This window comes from Triturus cristatus, chromosome 7, assembly GCF_964204655.1.
Source record: "Triturus cristatus chromosome 7, aTriCri1.1, whole genome shotgun sequence".
Classification (NCBI taxonomy): domain Eukaryota; kingdom Metazoa; phylum Chordata; class Amphibia; order Caudata; family Salamandridae; genus Triturus; species Triturus cristatus.
The window spans coordinates 953,745,608-953,767,977 of NC_140590.1; the positions used below are offsets into that span (position 1 = coordinate 953,745,608).

Sequence of the window (22,370 nt, forward strand, 5' to 3'; positions counted from 1 at the left end):
TATTCATCTAGGAATGCTTCATGAAAGGCAACGATCCGTGAACGAGGGCCACTGTTTTTGGTGTGCCCGGGCCTATTTTTTGTTCCATATCCGACCCCGTGGCACTGCCACAGGGAAGGAGTACCTATCGCTGTCTGTTTACTCCTGTATGGTGCGCTGCCAATTGTTGACAAAAGGCTGCAGCTCATGAGACTAACAGCTAACGCTTACATTGGCAGGCCTGGCGGCCGGGTGCAAATACAGAATGAGCTTAGCTAACACGCAGTGACTATCGCAGGAATTCAACAGGTAGGTCTCTCAGTGATAATGATAAAGGAATTTAGAAACTGGGCAAAAAGATTGAAAGGAAAACATGTTGTTGACGGCGAGTGTCGCGCCGGGGAAGTCGCATTGTATAAGCGGAAGAGGAGTAAAGGCAAGAGGTAAAATTTTATTTATTTTATTTAAAACATTTGTAGAGCGCAGCTGTCACCTGGCAGGTATCCTGGCGCTGAAGCTCACTCCTTAAGAAGGAAAGAGACGGGAGGCTTAATTAGGGAGTTAGCAGTGAACGGGACTGGGGAAGAGCCAGGTTTTGATTCGCTTTCTGAAAGGCAGGAGTTTTGGAATTTGGCGAATGTCGACCGGCAAACTATTCCAAAGTTTGGCGGCAGCCACTTTGAAGGATCTTCCCCCGGTCCTTACCTTGTTAAATCTTGGTACCACCACAAGGCAGGCTGAGGTGGATCGGAGAGTTCTGGTGGGGGTGTACCAGGAAAACTATTTTTGTAGGGATCTGGGGCCCGTTCCATGTAGTGCCTTGAAGACAAGGCAAAGTGCTTTAAAAGCAATTCGCTGCTTCAAAGGGAGCCAATGTAATTCGGCTAAGGCTGCTGTTGCCGAGGATCTTCTGGTCCAACCAAGGGCCAGTTTGGCTGCAGCCGACTGGACTCTTTGGAGTCTGTCCAGTAGAACAGCTGGGGACTCAAGCAAAAGAGCATTACAATAGTCAAGGCGACTAAGGATAGTGCACCTGACTATTAGTGCTCGGGCCTGGGCGGGGAGTAGTGGCATGATTTTACGTAAAGAACGCAGTAGGGCCGAGCAAGTAGAGACTGTTTTGGTTACCTGCGTTTCCATGCTGAGGTTGTTGTTTAGCATAACACCCAGATTGTGGACACAAGTGACCGGCTGTGGTTTTTCTGGGTTTTCCGGGGGCCAGAATTCTGCAGGGAATAGACGAGGAATCCGGCTCCCAGAACAGAACAGGACCTCGGTCTTGGAAGAATTGAATTGCAGGGAATTCATGTGCAGCCAGCCGGCTGTGTCTCTTAAGCAATCATGGAACGAATCCATGGGAATTGAATCCTCCCCCTCCCAGGAGAGGATGAGCTGGGTGTCGTCCGCGTAGTTTACCGTTTTCAATCTGTGGGATTTGATTAACGTGATCAGTGGTTTTAGATAAACGTTAAAAAGGATCGGCTAATGGACGAGCCCTGGGGTACACCGTGAGGTACTGGGGAAAAAGCGGATTGAAAAGGGTGGAGGGATACAGCCTGTTTCCTATCTCTCAAGTATGAGTGGAACCATAGCAGGGCGGTGCCGTCGACCCCTGCCTCTCTGAGTCTCTTCAGCAGAATCACATGGTTAACCGTATCGAATGCGGCAGACAGGTCCAATAGGATCAAGGCTACTGAGTGGCCCCTGTCTGCACGCATCCGAAGTTCTTCCATGGTTGTAAGTACCGCCGTTTCGGTGCCATGGGCTGGGCGAAAACCGAATTGGAAGTCGTCCAAGATGTGATTCTGCTCAAGTTGTGTCGAAAGACAGGAGCTAACCCAGCGTTCCACCACTTTGGCTGGAAAGGGTAGGAGCGATATAGGTCGAAAATTGGATAGACACTCGGGGTTCAAAGAGGGTTTTTTAGCAGTGGGGTGATGAGTGCTTGCTTCCAGGGGGTGGGGACAAATCCACAGCCCAGAGATTGGTTACAGATCCTGCGGAGGGTGTGGAATAGTTCAGTTCCGCACGCTTCCCAGGTTTTAGGGGGCAGTGGGTCGAGGGGGGACCCAGAAGTGATTCCATGTGCCAGTCTCTCGAAATCTGCTTCGGCTGTTGATGAGATCCCTTTTAGTGAGAGACCTGGAAACAATTGAATGTTTTTTACATGAGTTGCAGGTCCTAGCCCCTATTTTCATTGAATGGCTTTGCATGGCAGCACCATCACAGGTAGGGCCTTACTGCACCCAACAGCAACGAGCCCAAAATCATAAAGGAAATGCAATGTATGACTGACATAGACTAAACAGAATGACACAAAGGTGGTCTTCTACATTCCCTACATGAAGCCATGAAGGTGCGGGCGTATCTGACCTTAGCACCCGTCAGTGATAGGGACATTATGGTGCGCATTGTATGAATGGGCCGTATGGAAGTGTTTACAATAATGAATACTATTTTACTAGGCATTCTGGCCAAAGGACAGTCTTGGAAGGTCACCTGTCTTGGGATGATCACATTGATGGGGTAAGTAGGGCAAATATAGAGTCCGTGTTGTGAGTGGTTCATAAAGCTATGGCACAACACTATGTTGAATGTGAGTGACAGAGATGACACTTGGAAGCGGACTCTAGAAATGCTGATGGGTGCATTTAAACTTCCTCCATGAAGGAGGATACGGAACTGATGCTTGTGAGAAGCAATGATCACAATACACCTCAAGTTACAGTGGTTCATTGTAAAGTTTACAGCATGACGATGAAGTATGAGGTAGAGTCCCCTGGCCATCTATTTTCCAATATCTACAATGCAGATGACACGCCAAAAATAAAATGTGAAATAATTAACAACGGTTAATAACCATACTATTTCTGACCCCAATGAGTGTAGTTCTCAATACCTCCTCGTCCGTATTCCCCGATCCACAAGCAATATGTTAACCTACGTTCTGCAGAACCTGTTCCCTAGTTCCTTCAAGATGGTTGCCACTACCCAGCCATCTCTGTAGCAAGGAGGAACTACTATGTCATATCCTGTTTTTCTATTTCTGCACCGTGACACCCTAGCTGACACACGTAAGTGGGAAAGGTGACTGTAATATAATGCTGTTTTTCTTTTTACAGTGGAAGATTTGCTATAGAAAACTTTTTTTGCTTGAATCTGTGGGATATTCAGTCCTGTATGTGGTGTTTCCTCATAATTTAAGCTGCATTTTTATTGGATGGCATACATTTGGTGCAGAGCACAAAACATTTGCAAATGGTTTATCAAGAAGTGGTGCCTGATCTAAGATTGTGCGTCGCAAGCCATCTTCACGCTGAAGCAACAGCGAGAGTTCGGTTGCTTAGACGCTGGCTGATGCAGGAAGCATTGGCCAGTTTTGGTTTGTGACACATGGTTCTATGAATGTTTTCTAGTTAAGCTGCTGTATTGCACACGTTTTGCTGAGATGGAAGAAGCAGCTGGGAATGTGTCTGCTCACTCCAATGAGCCTCCTTCACTTAATGCAATTAAGCTTTTGATTCAGCTGGCAGCGAAAGCTGCTTTCCAAGCCAGCGAAGGACCATTTCCAGTCAAGGTTACCGGGATGGAAGATTTTACAGATCCTGATACAGATATGGAGGAGGAGGGTAGGAAGGGGCGCTTTGTACAGGGTCCTGAACTTTCAGAGGTGCTTCAGAACTTTATGGGAAAACCTAAATTTGCCTCCTCTAGATTCCACTCCTGAAGAAGGTTACTTTTCGACACAATATCAGCACATTGCGCCAGAATCACTTTCTTTACATGAGGCTTTCCGATTGTATCTGTAGCCTGAATGGAAGGAAGTTGATAAGACTGCTTTTTGGAGATTCCAAGCAAATAAATATCCAGTGGACAAGGTCTTGGAGCAATTTCCAGTGGTTGTCAAAGTAGATAACCTGATAGCAAGTCTTACTCCACAGGGGAATGTAATTCCAAAAGATGCACCACCTCAGGATCCCGTTAACAAGAAAGTGGATGGTGCAGTTAAGCAAACATAAGAAGCTTCTAATTGTTCATTTAGGGCAAACACGTATACACCATATACATGGTGCTGTTGCTCTTCTATGATTTTCAGGCCTTTGTGGCTCGCATGTCTGAGGGTCATGACTGTCCTTCTCTCCTAATTATCATGGAATAGCAAGTACATTTTCTCTCTGACTTGTCCGACAACTTGTGTGCCTCTACTGTGGCCTCAGGAGTGGAGATTTAGGCCTGCCATCACCTTTGAGTGAGGTATATGAAGGCTGACGCAGGGTAAAATTCATGAGAAAGAAAACAGTAGGAAACAAAAACCTCTTGACCCCAGTGTATTACTTCTCCCTCCCAAATAATATCACACTTATAAGTAGGCAAATGCAACTGTTAAATGCATGGAATACAATACATGAAACAGAATATGAGCTGATAATAATATAATGGCATCCACTGCAAGAAAAAAGAAAGATATATATACTAAATACATCAGATGATCATAACCACTAAAGACTTAAATGTGCACACAGACACACTCACATATCACAATGAAAACACCTCAGATGATTATAACCACTGTAGACTTGAATGTGCACACAGACACATCACAATGTCAATAATCAAAAAGAAAACATCACCGGCTGCAAACACTGCATCTTGGCCCACTCCAGACTGGGGGATTCACAGCCGGGGTCAAGAGACTCAGCAAGCCAGGAACTGCTGCTGCACTGAAGTAGACGTGTCCGTCCCCATTCAGATTCCAAACAAAATCCCGGTTTCCAAGTCAACAAACCACAGCTTTATAATCTCAAAGCACACTAGAAGTTTCCAAGAGGCCCTCCTCTGCGCCAAGGAAACTTACTGGAGCTGGCCACTCTCCCTGCAAGCATTCCAAAGGCACGTTCCTTCTGTGCTCTCACATGTTTCAGTCCTTTATCTAAACGAAGCTTACAAAAGTCTCCAACCTTGAACGTGAATAGCCTAAACAACTTGAGTAATCAGGGGGCCTGCCTGTGCGCAAAGCTCAAGCTAGACAGATTCAGAACGGAAGATGGCATGAGGGCATGTCAAAGCCAATAGTAAGAACTTCATAATACTACCCAATGTACAACACAATGCACATTTGTGCACCACTGCCTATAGCATCACACACCATCTTCCAATATAGAACATAATACACATTTGAGCACCACTGCATATAACACTACACTCCGAGACCAAGAAGTACATTCCACTCTCTCTCTCTCATGCTTTCAAATGCACATCCCACACGTCCTGTTCCTGGCAAGGCTGTTTTACTCTGTGAAAGTGCTCCCACTCTAAAACTACAAAGAGACACAAAAAAAATCTTCAAGGAAAAAGGCACATGCAGGAAACATGATGTCGTACATTCAAGCTAGGATAGAGTAAAACACCAAATGGCAATTAAAATAATGCTAGTCAAAGTTCATCACGTGGTCTCAATACATGGGAGTGCCTCTAGCACCACACCCCAGTTAAAACTTTTTCCAGAGGTAGATGTTTTGGTTAAGGAATAGCTTTTCTGCTGGGGGCACAAAGGGGTCCTCACAACCATTTCAATGAAGAGATCGGGGCCGGTGGGCTCCGAATTAAAAAAAATCCACTCCCAATCAGCCTTCAACAACCCCACCCCTCCAAGCATAACTATTGCCAGGAGATGCTGTTTGTGGGTCGCCTGTTTTGCTTTCAGAAGATCTGGAAGAGATTGGTCCCAGATTAATGGGTAGTCTGTGTGGTGACGGAAGGTTGCAGCCTAGAATTTTCACAAATCCTGCCTTCTTGCTTCCAACTCCTCTACCAAGCAGTTCCCAACGGTGACAAGCACTTTTGGACTGTATTCAAAAGCTCCTCCTCAAAGCAGCAATTGCTCCAGTTCCTTCTCAGGAGCAGGGCCATAGATATTATTACAAAATATTTGTGTCTAAAAATGTCAGAAGACGTTCGACCATTACTAGATCTCAAAAGTCTCAACCGTTATCTAGTACATTAGACTTTCAAGATGCCGACTCTGCAGAGCATATTCCCAATGGTGCAGCAAGGAGACTACCTGGAATCACTGCATATGCGGGATGCATATCTTCATTTTCCAATACTTCCACCACATCAGAAGTTTCTACAATTCCCAGTGGGAGGCCACCACTACCAGCTTTGAGTCCTTCCTTTTAGTCTGACTTCAGCCCCACAAGTTTCCTCAAAGGTCTTGACTCCTCTAGTGGGTATTTTACATAGTCCAGGTATTCAGTTGTATCCTTATCTAAGTGACTGGTTAATTGCCTCCTCTTCTTTTCTTAAGGCAGAGGAAGATGTTAAAGAGGTGTGTTGTCTCCTTCAGAATTTTAGATGCCTCCTAAATTTCCAAACATCCCACCTTCATTCAACACATACACTAGAGTTCATTGGAGCTATCTTCTGCATGAGTGTAAGAGAAGTTTCCCACTCCCCCAAGAGACGGGACAGATTAGTACATCATCTGTCACAGCTTTTGGAGAAGTGTCAGTGAAGATGTGGCTCGGGAGCCAAAGGGAGGTGGTTTCAGCTCTTGCTACTTAGAGCAGGCTGCACTTGTACCCTTTGGTGTATCATCTTCTGGTTCACTGGGATCCTATCTCGGAGAATTACGAGTCGTTGGTTCCGGTAAGCTAGTAATAAAGATGGATCTACAATGGTGGTGCTCTCCGTCTAGCCTGAGGAGGGGTACCAAATTAATCAGCCCCCACAAGTCATCATTTATACAGATGCCGCAAAGTCATCATTTGTACAGATGCCGGCAAGAGAGGGGGGATGGATTGGTGGCAGTCCTGGGATCAGTCAAAGCTCAGGACAGGTGGGGCTCGCATGAATCATATTTTTTAAGGAAGTTAGCGGCAGTGAGAGCAAACCTGTTATTCTTCCTCCCCATGACCAGGAATCAGACGGGTATCATTTATACAGACAACCAGGCGGTGAGAGTCTACTGAAATCGGCAGAGTGGGATGGTTCCCTCTCTCTTTCTCCTTGCCCAAGAAATCTGCTCATGGTCAGATAACTTGGACTCAGGGTCTTCTTAATTACCTCGCCCCTTTTTCATCTACTTCCCTGAGTACCTCAGAAGACTCGGAAAGATCACACCAGGGTTCTGTTTGTGGTGCTGGGGTGATTAAGGAAGCCATGCTTTCATCACATCATTCAGTCGGGAATATCCCCACCCAGGTTATTTATTTTTCATTCCTCCACTTTAATTAAGCCAAGTCTATCACAGGACTCTCTCAGCCACAAGAATATGGGGTGTGGTTGCTGAATGGGTAATTCTCATGGTGCAGGGCAATTGAAAAGAGGAGGAGGATTCTAGTTAACTCTCTAGACATCCATCCATTTGAGAGGTGTATAGTCGCCATATGTGCAACTTTGTGCATTGGTGTATTTCTAAAACTCAGCAGCCTAGACTTTGGTAGCCAGTGAATATTTGGGATTTTCTGTGAGATGGCTTTGTCCTGGGTTTAGCTGTCTCCACCAGTCAAGCCCAATGGGCAGCAGTTCAGGTTTTTCTGGATGAGGGAGTCTCTATCATTACTCCTTTGGCTTCAGGTTTTTTGCATAGCTTCTTTTTACAGTGCCTAGCGATTCGTTGGCTTGCTTGGCATTTGCTTTTGGTGCTCAAGGCATTGACTGATCCTCCTTTTGAACTTATTGGTTCTGTAGAGTTGAAGTTCCTCACAGAGAAAATGTTTTTTGGTGGCAATTTGTTTAGAAATGACTTTTCCTTTTGCCAGCAGTGGCGTAACACAGGCCACCGCAGCCTCTGCGGTGCGGGGGGCCCCCAGGCTCCAGGGGGCCCCCTCAGCACAAATCTATGATTGTAGAGCTCCTGATTGTTTCTGGAGGGGGCCCCTTCACAATCCTTGCAGAGGGGCCCCTCAAGTTTCGTTATGCCAGTGTTTGGCATGTGGACTCCCTACTTGATACATTTGGGATCCCCAGTAACTAATGTAATAGTATCTATGGTAACTATCTCTAGATGGATTAAATCTGCCATTATCAAGAGCTATGATTTGTGTAATGCTTTTATTCCTCTACAGGTGCAGGGTAGATCCACAAGAGGCATGTCGGCGTTATGGGCATTCTTCAAAGGGGATTCCCTTAAATATATTTGTGGTGCTACTACATGGAGGTCTCCACACACTTTCTTATCTCATAATCAAGTTCAGTTGCGGGAGGATTTGAGGACTGGATCGGGGAAGATGGATGAGGAGGAAATGCCCCTGTTACTTCCCAGTAATCTTCTCTACTCCAAGTCAAGCCCTTCCTTGATACAGTCTCCACCTTCCCTCCCAGAGTTTGGGATTTATTATATTTTTTGTTTCTTATTCTGATGGTTGTCTAGCGCTGGGAAAATTAACAAGATATGACGTAGTAGTTCCTCCTTCTCATATGGATAGCTGGGTAACAGAAGCAATCTTAGCTGGGTAACAGAAGCAATCTTGGACAAACTAATTTGTGTTGGCAAGAGAGGTTCTGCAGGGTGAAAATTACATCTTGCAATTGCAAGTGAAGATTTTATCGGAGAACACATGGACCCAGAGAAATTTAGATTATTGGTAAGTAACTGAACATTTACTGTAATATGTGTATTGTTATGAAGAGGTCGCGCCCTTAGCATCTTACAACTACTGACATGGTCAAACACTCGCGGGCATTCCCATATTATAGATTAGTAACTTTGCCATTAGGAGCTTTTTCCTATAAGTGGGCAGCAGAAAGTTTCAAATGTATGTCTGCATGATTACTGTTACAGAGGCCATATGTAAGTATTGGAAATTTCGTGTGAGATCAATAGCAAAACTAGTTGTGTGCTAGACCGATCTGTTTAATACACCAGTACATTTCACTTTATCAATTGTATTCTATGAATTGAGCTACATTTTTATATTATGAAATGTATTGTAAAAGAGTACGGTGGCACTAGTCCTGGATAAGTTATTTTGTACATAGTAGGATTTATGTACTTTTTAACAGCTCAATCATTTCAATCATGTTGTTTTATGGAATTAATTTTTTAATTAAACATTATCAGAACCGAACTCATCAAGGCCAAGGCGCACCAAGATTAAAAGGTAATAGGACACTTGAGCATATTTCCCCAGATAGCAGGGCCATACAAAGATGCAGTTGGACAAGTGCCACAATGGGAAGTCAGGATGGGGACGGGGTCCGTACACTCCACCAGACCATTCTCCAACAAAAGGTTTTGAGCACACTGGTGGTATGAAACGTTTCTGTCCCCACAAAAATGGATTATTAATTCGAAATAACATGAAATGTGGACATCAAAGTATTCATCGTAAAATAGGCACCTCTTACATATATAGTACATATGATGTTTCTTACCTTGAGCGTGCCCACCCAGATCAAAAGTGGTAAACGTCATGCCAGCAATTGTTAGCTCTTCAGAGGCTAAAACACAAAGACACACACAATTGTCTATGCAAAAGGTAAACATCAGACGTACTTTATTTAACATGTATGTATTCAGGTCCTAGTGCACTGGTAATTCAGACATTGTGCTTGGGTTGTAAACAATAAGAAAGCAATATAACGTGATATAAATTTATAAAAGTATTAAATAGTCATTATCTGGCAGCAGTTTATAAAACATCCACTCCATTTTATCCTGCTTTATTCCTTAGATGTTTTTGCCAAAATAGCCTCAAGTCATTAATTTGAAAAAACAATCATACAATGCAATGTTTTATACAAGATAGGACTTCATACAATGAGTCATATATATTTATTAGGAACCGAAGCAAAGGAGAAAAAAAAGTCATAGAGGTATTCAAAAAAGTGAGAACATAAAAAGTAAAAGTTAAGGTCACTCACTGGAGTAACTCTTGCACTACCAGTCCTTGGTACTCCTGTCTTAAGAATAGTAGAAAGTTGCCACGATACTGGAGCGGAGTTAAGTGGCTGAAGTGCTAATACAAAATGCTATTTGACAACCAAATCTTAAAGCAAAAATGTCCCTAGGAATTTCTATAAACACTAACCGCTAAAGGGCCAAAAAGCATCCATCAGGACACCACATATAAAACACAGTACAATAACAGAGGTATCCTGGCAAGGGATATTAGATCAGCCAGGCTGGAGTACTGCTGTTCCCAGTGGGTGCATCCATAAGCTCATGAGCAGACCTCAGAGGATTCATAATGCCGCGGCTAGGGCCGTTTCATTCTGAGGTTAAATCACCAGAGCACATCAGCCTGACTTTCAGAGGCTGCACTGATGACAAGCAGCAAATATAACAGTTGGATGGAGAGTGAATGATGAATCAGTGCACCGCAATGGGAACGTTAGAGGAGATTTCAGTACGGCATGGATTGTGAAGTCCATGCCTTGCTGGAATTGGGGGTGCATGCACACAGGGGGGCACATGTTGTGCCCCCTGTGTGCATCCACATGGAGTGAGGCACACAGGGCCCCCTTTCTGCCCTCACTGCCACTGTTTTCATGGAGGACTTATCTCCATGAAATTAGTGGAGGTGAGGAAAGTTGTGATATGCTTGGCAGGACCGCTGCGGTCCTGCCAAGCATATTACTGCCAGAAGACCGCTGCGCCACCGCCAGGAAACGGCGGTTACCTGGCGGAGTCAGCAGCTCCAGGGCAGCACAGCCGCCAGGGTCATAATGGGGCAGTTGGAAGAACGCCGCCCCACCACGAGTCTGGCGGTCCAAGGACCATCAGACTCGTAATTAGGCCCTACGTGACATCACTACAAGGGAGTGTGATTCAAATAGATGCAACTGAAAATGTATATTAACGCCATGAACTTATTATCCAACTCTGGAGAGAAAAATTGGTCTCTTCTCAACGTGGCAGGAACTGTGATGGTCAATTTCGCTTCTTTTGCTCATTGGATGTTGTGAAGATGCAGAAACCCACTAGAGGAGTTTACTCTAGAACCAGTGATTCTGTACATGTGTTATGTCACTCACTTTCATTTTTTATATTTCCTCCTAGTGCTGCTGACTGAATTATCCTACTAAGGCCGTCACTACAAGTGGCCTCTCAATTCCAATGGAGCTGGTAGCAGCCCTTATCGGCCCTATATGAATTATGCAATCCACAGTGTTTCTGCAGATGTTTTTACTTTCAAATGCAAATCTTTGTCTGAAAACCGTGGGAAAATAAGGAATTACTGACTGAAATGGTCCACGATTTAGTAATTCTCCTGATAATTCCTCATTTCTATGGGGACCCTTAGGGTCCCACTTGTAATGGCCCAGATTTCCCCCAACTTGGGGTCACCAATACCCCTAGTCCATAGCTACGAGGGTAGGAAAAATCTGGGTAACTCGTAATAAGGACTTTAGTTCGACAAATGATGAATCTATCAAACCTTTATGAGATCTTTGCCCTATCTATCCAGCGAATAGTAACTGCCCCTAGGGATGCTTATGGGTGGCTTGGTATCCATCACAGACTGTATGATTCATTGGGATACTAAGGCTTAAAACGCATAAAACTAAGATTTGGCAACAAGCAGGGAGCGTCCTGTGAGTTCCTTTATAGACTGAGCTCACAGATTTAAGCCTCTCATTCTACTGATTTTTAAGGCAGGATCCTGCCCATGTGCTTGGTGCTGACAGCACTGCAAGCAGCCTTTCAGTGGTCAGAGCAAATGAATGGCAGTGAAGGCGGGGCAGGCTCCAGAGCCCTTCCGCCGGGTGTGTAGGCTCCTCTGTCCTCTTACTGCTGGACACGGAGGGAAAGAAATAGGAGCACACAGGGACGAGGGTAGGGAGTGGAGGAGGGAGAGAGAGCAAGAATAACAGCACAGAGATAAAGAGGCAGGGGAACAAAGCACATGCGAGGGCAAGACTGGTGACAGGACATGGAGGCAGGGCAAAAGCTGGAAAGACCAAACTGTGCACTGACTTCTGGAGAATTTTTTTTAAAAAGCCATAAACACGTCTAATAAAGGGAGGGAAAGTCTGCGGCTTCAAAATATCCAAATATCAAAGATTACACCTTCTGCCGGTCCCGATTATAGTCTTATTAAGTGTGTTGTATTCAAGAAAACTTAATCTAAACATGCATAGTGGCTACGAACGCTGAACTAGATCAATATGTCACATGCAAAGATGTCCCAACAGACCATGAATCTGAAACGCCAGAAGCGGCGCCTGAAGTAAAACCAACAAATGCTGAGGAGGCGCCTACGCTGCTGAAACTTGTTCTGCAGGAAACTTCACTCTGGCCGGATATACATCACAGAGGTTCAGGTACAGAAAATTACTCTTCCTAGGTTTCTGTATGACAATAAAACATAAGTACTATGAAAAGCAAAATCCTGTATTGCGTCATCATTTTGCTAATTAGTATTTTTCAAAACTTTAAAATTCTATCTCTTTTTGGCGACAGACCGCTGGCAGGTAGTCTGTTATACTTCAGAATGCTTTACTGACTTATAATGAAGCCGCTGTCGGGCAAGACTAACAGTATATCATTATTGGGGAATCTGAGTAAATATGCCCTTTCCTTACTTACAACCACATATTGGGTTACCGCACCTTGAGCAAATGAATCTTGTATTAGATTTATCAGAGGAGCCCTAGGGTGTGACTGACAATAAACTCACTGCTCTTGCCAAACTAGACTTTGCTGAAAGCGGCCCTTTGTTCATGCCTGAGAACAGAATTGATTTTCACAGTGCTATTTTCCCAAGTTAGGCCCATGTAGCAAAGGGGCTTGTTTCTTACATTGTCCTATTTTTCAGCAGTGACCTCTTGCATGTATTTGCGTGCACGACAACGATGGATTAGTTTCGCTGAAACTAAACTTGTTTATATATCTAGTTTCGCACAACATAATCACAATGCCCTGAACATCATGTACAAGCAGTGGCGACCGGCATGGCTTGCTGGTGGTGAGGCAGGGGGTGGGGGGGTGTCACGCAAGGGGGGGTTAGGGATCGGCATAAAAAAAGTAAAATAAAACACTTACCTTGAGGCCAGGTCCTGAGTCTTCTCTGCTCTTGCTCTCCTGCCTCTGTCTCTGACAGGAACAGGAAGCAGACAGCCAGGATCCCTCCCCTAAGCCAATCACAACACTGCAATGCAGTGTTGTGATTGGTCTAAGCGCCGTGACACAGCTTTCAGCCATGGGCTGTAGGGTTGAGCATGTTCTCCATTCAGGCTCTAATGCAGGCAGCATGGAGAACGGGGAAACTGCAAATGACTGATTTGGGCAGCCCGAGGAGGCCGACCAAACAGTCATTGCACACTTAGGGCTGGGCAAACCACTCTTCCCCGTCCAGCCGCAAAGCAGCAGGAAGCAGACTAAAATGATAATAACACAAAGTTATTATCATTTTATGTTTCTACTTCCCACTGCTTAAAAGCAGTGGGACGACGTTACTCCGCCATAGCGGAGGAACCGCCCCTGTGTACAAGGTCTCTTCAAGCACCATGTACAAATGTCGTCACTATCTTCATCCATAGGTGGAACAAGGCTATCTACATATCCATAATCTCACTAATCTATACACACATCGCAAGGCAGCTTTCTATTATAAAAGATAAGCATCCCGATAGATTAGTAGAGGAGGCACTTTAGTTGATACGGAGGGTCCTTGCATGCTGAGACTTCATCACCAAGCGGTCTGACATCTCGTGATGGGTGTCCATTTTGTGACCAAGACGGGGTCCTTTACTCTCTCCCACCAGGTAATGGGGTTGGATCATTCCTTGGGGGGATTCTTGCTTCTACACCTACACAGACTCTAGGTACACTTAGAGTAGGGTTTGCATAGTAGGAGTACATTCGATTTCTGCCTTGTTTGATATGCTTGCATATATACATTGTCTTAGCACCATGGTGGAACTATATCTACTTATCACACTTTTAGTGCTTGTGATCACTTTTATCTGCTCTGTCTATTAATAATTTCAATGGCTCGTATGGATTAATAACCCAATATATAATATATAAAGTCCAATGGCAATGACAAAAAAAAGGGGTTGAACGTTATGTCAGAAAGAAAAGTTGACCATACACATTAGAAACTTGTAAAAAAAACATTGTTCTTTATATTTACAATGAAAAAGCTTTTACTAAAAACAATTTCACAATATACATTCCAAACAGCGTTTAAAAAGAAGCTTAAAACACATCTTTTCGTATGATGGTCCCTTCCTCTACCCCTTGGGTTTCGCGCTGGGATACTCACGAGTAGCCAAGTGCGTTACAAATGGATATAACATAACATGACATAACATATTGTCTCCTGATCCCAACTATATATATATTTCAAATATTCCATGTCTGATTTTACATTACTTTTAGAGAAAAATTATTTTCAGTTAGGTTGAACTTCTCCCAAACCATTGTGGAAGAAATTCTCCCTGTTTCCTTTTTACTTCTTCTTACAGGTCACATGAGAAATCAGCTCATAAAGAGGGGTTGGCTGAAATGCTGGGTGCTTTGTAACATCGTTCCTTTGGCGTGATTCTCATTTCTACAGTTATCCTTTCTCATAGTTCTGTATTTTAGCCAGTTGTCTGCTCTGCTTGAATTACTGAAGGTTTTTTTCTCCATTTCAGTTTTTAACTTCTGGGTACGTAAGTATTCCTCAGTATACGCCTATAACTTTGAATCGCTGTTCAATATGGACTCCAAAGAGGCATTTGGAAAGAGGTAGGCCTTTTCTTTGAGTCAAGGAATTATCATCTGCGTCGCCAATGAATTTCCGTCCTTGATACTGATCTCCAACTAGCATTTATTAGTAAGTTCCTACTGTTGAAGAACATGAAGTATTAAGACTTGGACACTGTTATGGTTAAAATATTGCAATATGGTATGTGTCAGAGAGAAAAAAAATGATAACTACAGAGAACTCTGAATGAGTCTGGGAGACAATGCTGCAACCTGATAAAGCCAAATGACACTATTAAGCTCTGAAAGAATGCTCTTAGCTCACTGTGTAATAAATTATTATTATCAAAGATCCATGCACAAGCTACAAGACAATCACAGAGAATGGCCCAGAGTATCTGCAAAAGCTGGCCATTCATTTTCCAAGCAAAGCCTCAGGTAGGGTAACTCCAGACAGATCCTGCTGAATGCAATGAGAAACATGGAGGAAAACCAATCGGAGTGCAGGGTGCTCTCCTCCGGAATGGAATGGACCCTGGTCTCTGGCCCTGCCTAGTCTCCCATATTTGCCAACATTCATCAAGATGATTTAATCAAATAAACCTTTCCATAACAACCAGCAAGTTCTGGGACCACTAGCATCCAATGAAAAACCAATACCCTTTGATGGCATACTGAAAACTTCACGCTCTCCAGACCTCATGCTACCTGCCACCACAGACACAAACCTGACAGCAGGAAAACTCTCCATCTCCCCAGGCCTTACGCTGAGCCTACTGCCATTAAGTGGAATGTCAGATAACATAATGGAATAAATATAATAACTTGGTTCACATTACATGAAATTTGTTAACATGTTACCAGTGGTACTCAATTTACCAACCATAGACGGATGGAAGGTGGATTTGGCCTTGATGAGAAATTAGCACATGATCTGCAGATGACAGCAGCAAATGTTAATTCATGGAGCCATATGGCAAATAAAGACATGGTCACATGCAGAGCTCGACGTGAAAATCAATGTTGTCTCACATCAGAAATAAAATAAAATAATATTTTTGGATATATTTTCGAGTCTTTCAAAATTTGAAAACTAAATAATGAAAAGCACACATGATGCATGAACCTGTCCTCAATTTTGTTTCCTCATTGGAAAGGGCTGTGGCAGAAGGAAAAGCATTCCCACCTAATGAGGGGTTCCAATACCATGTGAGATGTGTGGGAAGGTACGCTGACAACCACAAAGTGCTGTTAAGCAACCTAAACTTGTTGTCCCTCTTCTTTGCAACCACAGTGAATGGACTTAGTTTGTTGAAAACAGAGACTACTTTTAGTATTTTTTCCTATATAGGAATGGGAGATCTTTGACAGGTACTAGAAGGAATAATATGGAGTAATACCTGGGTCCTGGGGAGCATGGCTCGCCAGATTCCAAGTCCAGACACATTAGAGTATTATCCATAAGCAGATGGAAGATTATGGCCTTTGTTAGGATAACTACTCAATACCCTTCTCCAATTTCAGGGCACAATCTAAATTAGGCAAAGAAAGAGAGAGGGTTATAATCACCAGGATAGGATTAATCGGCTGTACATAGATTAAGGATTCCAAAAAACAAGGATCAGTAAAAAGGACTATGTCTTGAGGTGCAACAGGCATGCCAAGTTTGCATTAACTGGTGAGTGTTTCTGAGACACCAGGATCTTAATAACACAGTAGTTACAAGAGACAACAAGAAGCTTTCACTGTTCAAAAAAGACATATCTTCCTAGCATTCAGAAAGAGCAGGAGGATGCAACTGGGTTGCAGGCTTATTTTGTGTAAGGGCTTGGGGATGAACAAAGTATATTATATTCTGGCTCACAACAGGGTGCTCTGAGGCCAAGGGTTCTCTATGGACATAGTGAGATGACCACAAACTGTAAACAGAATAGGATATGGAAGTAAGCATGCTAGATGAGAACTAGCACGGATCCCAGTAGTGGCAAACTAGAGAAAGGTGGCACTGATTGTCAATGGATTCAGATCCATTCAGAAAGCACAGTTCAAGATGGAAAATTATTATTTATCATGAACCAGAGTCCTAAATGGAGGTCCCTCACCTGTGCCTGTGACAGTGTGAAAGGTGTCACTGAACTTCTATAAGGATATAATCTTTCAAGAACATTTCAGATGTCCTCCATCTTGTTGGTGTGAGACTGAGACTTCCTGAGTCCACATGTCCTGAGTGGTTGGTACCCAGATGCCAGAAGTGTTAAAATGCAGTTCCACCAATAAATTTGTATCTTGTGTGCGGTCTATGGTTGATCAATTTGTACAAAAAGAAGCATTCAACAGGATGGAGTTATTTTTCTATGAGGGAGACAATGCTTATCCTCCCCTTTTCTGTTATGATTCTGTGTGTCCAATAGAATCCTTATTTGGTTTGGAGGAAGCGTTCCAGTGTTATTCCGTTTTTGAGTCAGTATTCTTACATTGTGGTACTAGACCTCCTGGAATCAATGCTTTAAAACTGCTCAGAATGAAACTGCTAGAACACTGCAGCCCACAGACAGACTTAGTGTGTCAGGCAGAGATTTATGCTTTTTAAGCATCTTTAGGCAAAACCCAGTGTTAGGCCCTAAGGCACTTTGAAGTAAGCTCCTGTAGACTGTTTGCTGAAGCAAGCTGCTTTTCAGGTCTGGCAGCTTACCTTTAATCTGGGTCCAGGTCTTCCGCCGTCCGATGTACAGGTGACTGTTTTTGAAGCCACAATATCATCAAACACTGGAATATGTGGTAGACAAGAATCTGCCACTTTCTCAGGAGAATAAAGCCAAAGGTGTAAAAAACCTCCTTGCTGGATGAAGACTTCAAAGGAATCTGGAATCCAAAAGAGGAATTCTTCAGGAGCAAAGATTCAGGATCAGCAAGTTGAGGGAGCAAGAAAAAAGGCAAAGGAGTACAGCTTTGTTGCGACACACCTCCAACAAGACTGAAGCTTTTATGTAGTAAAATAATGGGGGGGGAAATGACATCAGACATGACTCAACAGGAAACATAATAGATTCAGAAAATCAGAAAGAAATCAAGGAAGAAGCAACCATGATGGAAAAAGGAAACAGGAACAAAAACCTGAATAGGACAAGCTGTGAAGGAGCTTTAAAAGGGAGCAGCAAACCAGTGCTGAAGTTGTAAAATAAAAAGGGCCAGGGCCCTTGTCAGGAGGCCAGTGCAGCTTGCACCACACATTGCCCCTGCTGGCATTGCCAATGGCAACACCAACACAACTACTAACCATCAGATTCCTATAAGTGAGACAATGCAGGCTATTCCATTCCCCCTAAGCTGTAAGAATGGCATGGGCAGAAGGTATCAGCCCCTTTTTCTGTATATATAACTAATAAACAACTGTTGTTGTGCTCATCTTCAAATTAGATAAATAGCACCATCATGTGGCAGACACGAATGAGTGCCTGTGTTGACAATTAAGCACTGGTGCCGAGCACCGGAAACCACTGGCTCAAATTCAGTACTGCAGCACAGGCTGGATGAGCTCAGAAGTATGAGGGAAGGCATTCCAAGGTGAGTAAAAGCCACAGCCTGTAGCTATGGGCATCAGGTAGCATTTAGTGAGACTTGCGAACAGCAAGACCAAGCAAGGTACCACGTTTCTCGAGCAACCAGGCAGCAAAGACTCAGCGGTCGCAACAGTGTAACCCCCTCCCAAAGCCCCAGGCATTTTGCATTTGCTAACTTCTGAATCAAGTTCTCCTGACTGAATGCAGATTTGAAGAGTTGAGAATGTAAAGGCGGAGAAACCAGAGATTAGGTTCTTCTTCTCCTTCCCTAGTTTTTAGGTAGACTGAGCCTACTACTGAACCTACCGATCCTTCACTTGATATGCCTGTTGAACCTACGCAGTACGCGTCTGCTAGAGGCCACTGTCCAATAACAAAAGGGATCGAAGAAACACGGGAGGCTTGTGCCTCTATTGTGCAAGCCCAAATCACCTGCTGCAAGGCTGTTGGACCTTCCAGGCCACTGGGAAAATGCCATATCCCTTCCTGTGTAAAGAAGAAAGGGGCAGAAGCTTCTACTTTCCCTAAAGTTTAGAATTCGTCTGGCTGTTCTGGGTCACGCTTATTGATGCTGAATTTAATTATTCAAATCCATCCCGGCCAGTCCATCTCCGTTCCAGCTCTTTTGGATTCTGGTGTCTCTGGAATGTTTACGGACTTGAATTCTGGCAAGAAACTCCAAATTCCGGTCAGGAAGAAGTCTTCTCCAGATCATGCACAAACTATCAACGGATCTCCATTGACATTGGGTATCATGACTTCCATCACATTTCCCCTCTTAGTGTCTTTAGATAATCATAAAGAGATGGTTTCCTTTGATCTAATCAAGTCTCCTAACTCAACACCATTTGGGAGACCAGGGCCATCTCTCTTTCCTCCCAGTTTTCTAGAGATAGTTGTTTTTCAGATGAGAGTTATTGGGCTCCAGTGGTAGAAGAACTTTCTAAAGGCCAGTCTCATGCTACTATATCCCAGAACTTGCCCATTCCTATGGCATATCAATAGCCTACTTCTGCGTCACTCCCTTCTCAGAAGAATTTAGATGTGTGATTCAACCGTACCTGGTGGCATAATTCCGTATGGCAGGATATATTCTCTTTGCCAGGGAATAGTTGGATGAAAATCTCTGGAATGGCTTGATTGTCCAGTCAGCACGCCCTACTGAAGCGTGTCGCTTCTTCGTCCCAAAGAAGTCCAAAGAGCTAAAACCTTGCTTCAATTATTGTGGCTTCAATTAGTAGTATTAAGGACCACTTCCACCCTTCAAAGACATCCTTAGGTCTGTTCAGGGTGCTGAATATTTCATGAACGTAGATCTGTGCGGCGCTTACCATCGTCTCTGGATAAAGAAGATCGATGAGTGAAAGATGGCCTTTCAGACACCCTTTCGGGACTATGAATATCGGGTCATACCCTTCAACCTTACCAGTGCTCCAGCAGTTTTCCACATATTAATTATTAGCATGTTCTTGGATGTCCTGAACATGTTTCATGTGGTGTGCATGCACAGCATTCTGATCTTCTATGCATCCCTTCCTGACCATCGAGTCCATGTTCGTTTCTTCCTCCTATACCTCAGGGAAAACCATCTATTCTGTAAAGCTGGAAAGTGTGAGTTTCAAAGAACAGAAGTAAAGTATTTGTGGATTCTCCTCTTCAAGAGTGAATAATCTATGGAACCTTCTTAAGATCTCTGCCAACTTGGACTGGCCTACTCCTAAGTCCAGCAAGAAGACTCAGTTTCCTAGGACTGGCTAACTCCCTTAGACAGTTCATACAGAACTTTGATAACATGAGTAGCCATATATCTGCCACTTTGAAGAAGGAGAAGCTAACTAAAGGGTTTTCTTGGACTACTAAAGCACAGAAGGCCTTTGCCAATCTCAAGAAGGCTTTCTCCCAAGCTCCTATTCTCAGACACCCAATCTTTCCAAGAAATGTATTATGGATGCTGATTCTTGAAATTTTGTTGTTGGAGCAGTGCTATTTCAGCTCCAGGAGGAGGACAACCTGGAGCATCCCAATTTTTATCTCGCACATGTCTTGAATTCATGTGAACAATGGTATTCAGTTCTGAAATATGATCTTGTGGCCCTCTAGCGTGTGTGTACGGAGGTGCAGCATCTTTTAATGGAGCAGTCAAACCTTTTGAGGGTTGGGCAGAACAATGAAACCTCCAGTCTCTGCAGATCATGCAAAATAGCAACAGCAGACAAGCTTGCTGGGCCGATTTCTTTCCTCAGTAAGATTTCTATGTTAACCACATCCTGCCACACACAGAACATTCTTGCTGATGCTTTGTCTAAATTAGACATTTTGGTTGAGGATTCTGAGACACCAGTACTTTTGCTTCCTGACAAAGTTGTCTATACGGTTAGATCCTCTTTACAGCATATGAGGGACGCTCACGCTGACATCTCTCCAGCAGACCTTGAGAGTCAAGTACCTTGACCTACTACCAGAATCTATATCTTTACCAGCAGGTCTTGTTGATCTCTACTAAGGTCCTTCAAACATAGGTTCAGGGAATGTGTCACAATGTTGCAGTAGCAGGTCGTCGAGGGGTTAATTCAACCTTAGAACTAGTCCTGCCTTTCTTTTGGTGGCCTTCTGTTCACATGGATGTAGAGTTTTATGTTAGGTCCTGCACAGTCTGTGCACAATCCAAGGCAGTCCACGAAAAGCCTTTTGGCTTTCTTCAACCTTTGCCTGTCCCTCCTCATCCATGGCACAGGATTTCCACTGACTTTATTGTGGGCTTACCCCTTCAACAAGAAAACAAGTGATAACGGCCACAGTAGACCTCTTTCCCATGATGCCTCATTTGCCCTTGTTTTTGAGGTTTCCATCTGCCAGCATGATGAAAAGCATAGTTCTGGCTGATATTTCAGTCTGCATGGGATCACTGACACCTAAATCTCAGTCAGAGGCTCTCAGTACTTTTCTAGGTGTCTAGTGCTGAATTTGTTCTACCCTAGGTATCCATCAAGCTCTGTCATCGGGTTACCATCCATAATCGAATGAACAAACTGAAAAGTCAACCAGAGTCTTGAACAGAATCTGAGGTGTTTCTGCAGTGCCACTCAAAACAACTAGGCAGAATACTTACCCTTAGGAGAGTTCTTGTATGAGAACTCTCCACTCTTCTACAAATGTTTCTCCATTTTGTTTTATCCAGGGTTTCCCTCCTCGTTCATTTCAATCTTTTCCATTGTCCATTCCTCTTGTGCCTGCTGCATGCAGCTGATTTCCTAGAGAGACTTGACTCTGAAATAAAAGTAACTGTCTGGAATTTACAAGATTCTAAAACTGCTACGAAGGCTAGAACTGATAAATTAAGAAGCCTAGTCCTAAACTTTAAGGTGGTAGAGAAGCTTTAGCAGTCTTCCAGGTTCTTTCCCACTTACAAATTGCCAGTGCATGAATGAAAAGGACCGCTCATTTTTTGGCACCAATTTTAACCCTCTTCGGAATAAGGTCACCTTAGTGCATTCCACTCGGGTGATTTCCACAGCAAGCTCACAAAATTGTGTACAATAGGATTTTCCCTTATTAATTCACATAAGGTGTCCTCTGTGGAAGCTTTATGGCTGGGTCTTTCAATATGTTCTTGAAGTTTGCCAAAAATTGGTGTAACTCTTCAGGCATGGGTCTTCATTGACAGCTAGGGGAGAAGCACAAGCCAGAGCTGCACCAGTTAAAGAACCACAAAGATACCCCAGATTTCCCCAAAAACGTAGAAGATGAAGGACTAATGGCAGCAATGATGCAAGACCTGGAATGGATTGCTTGGCAAAGGGCAGCATTCTCAGTCCTTAATTGATCCAAATCCAGGGTTCCTTGCTTAACAACAGAGGCCAGGTCTACCCTAGGAGCCATGACACAAGGTTTTGGGCATTGCAACCTGTTTCTGTCCTGATACTTACCCATAATCCAGGTCTTCAACTGTCTGTTATATGGACATCTGATGTCACCACTGGAATATGTGGTAGACAAGTGCCCTCAAGAAGCTGACACAATCTCAGGAGGAAATAGTGACAGAATTAAAAAACTTCCTTGCTAGAAGAAGACTTCAAGGGTTGAAGAAAACCAGGTTCTTCAAGAGCGAAGAGTCAGGATCAGCAAGTGGAGGAATCAAGCAAAGAAACACAGCTTTGTTACGATGCACCCTCCAACCAGACTGAAGCTTT

General features: G+C 43.7%; 1 protein-coding gene across 7 annotated transcripts in view; it reads right to left on the reverse strand.

Annotated features, from left to right (window-relative positions):
- SAR1B (secretion associated Ras related GTPase 1B) overlaps positions 1–22,370 on the reverse strand; it is a 368,801-nt gene that overhangs the window by 73,807 nt on the left and 272,624 nt on the right. For all 7 annotated transcript variants that reach the window (XM_085617978.1, XM_085617982.1, XM_085617979.1 and 4 more), the window contains one exon: positions 9,358–9,423. In XM_085617978.1, coding sequence (XP_085474104.1) covers positions 9,358–9,423 — 66 coding nt within the window. The remainder of the gene's footprint in view (positions 1–9,357; positions 9,424–22,370) is intronic.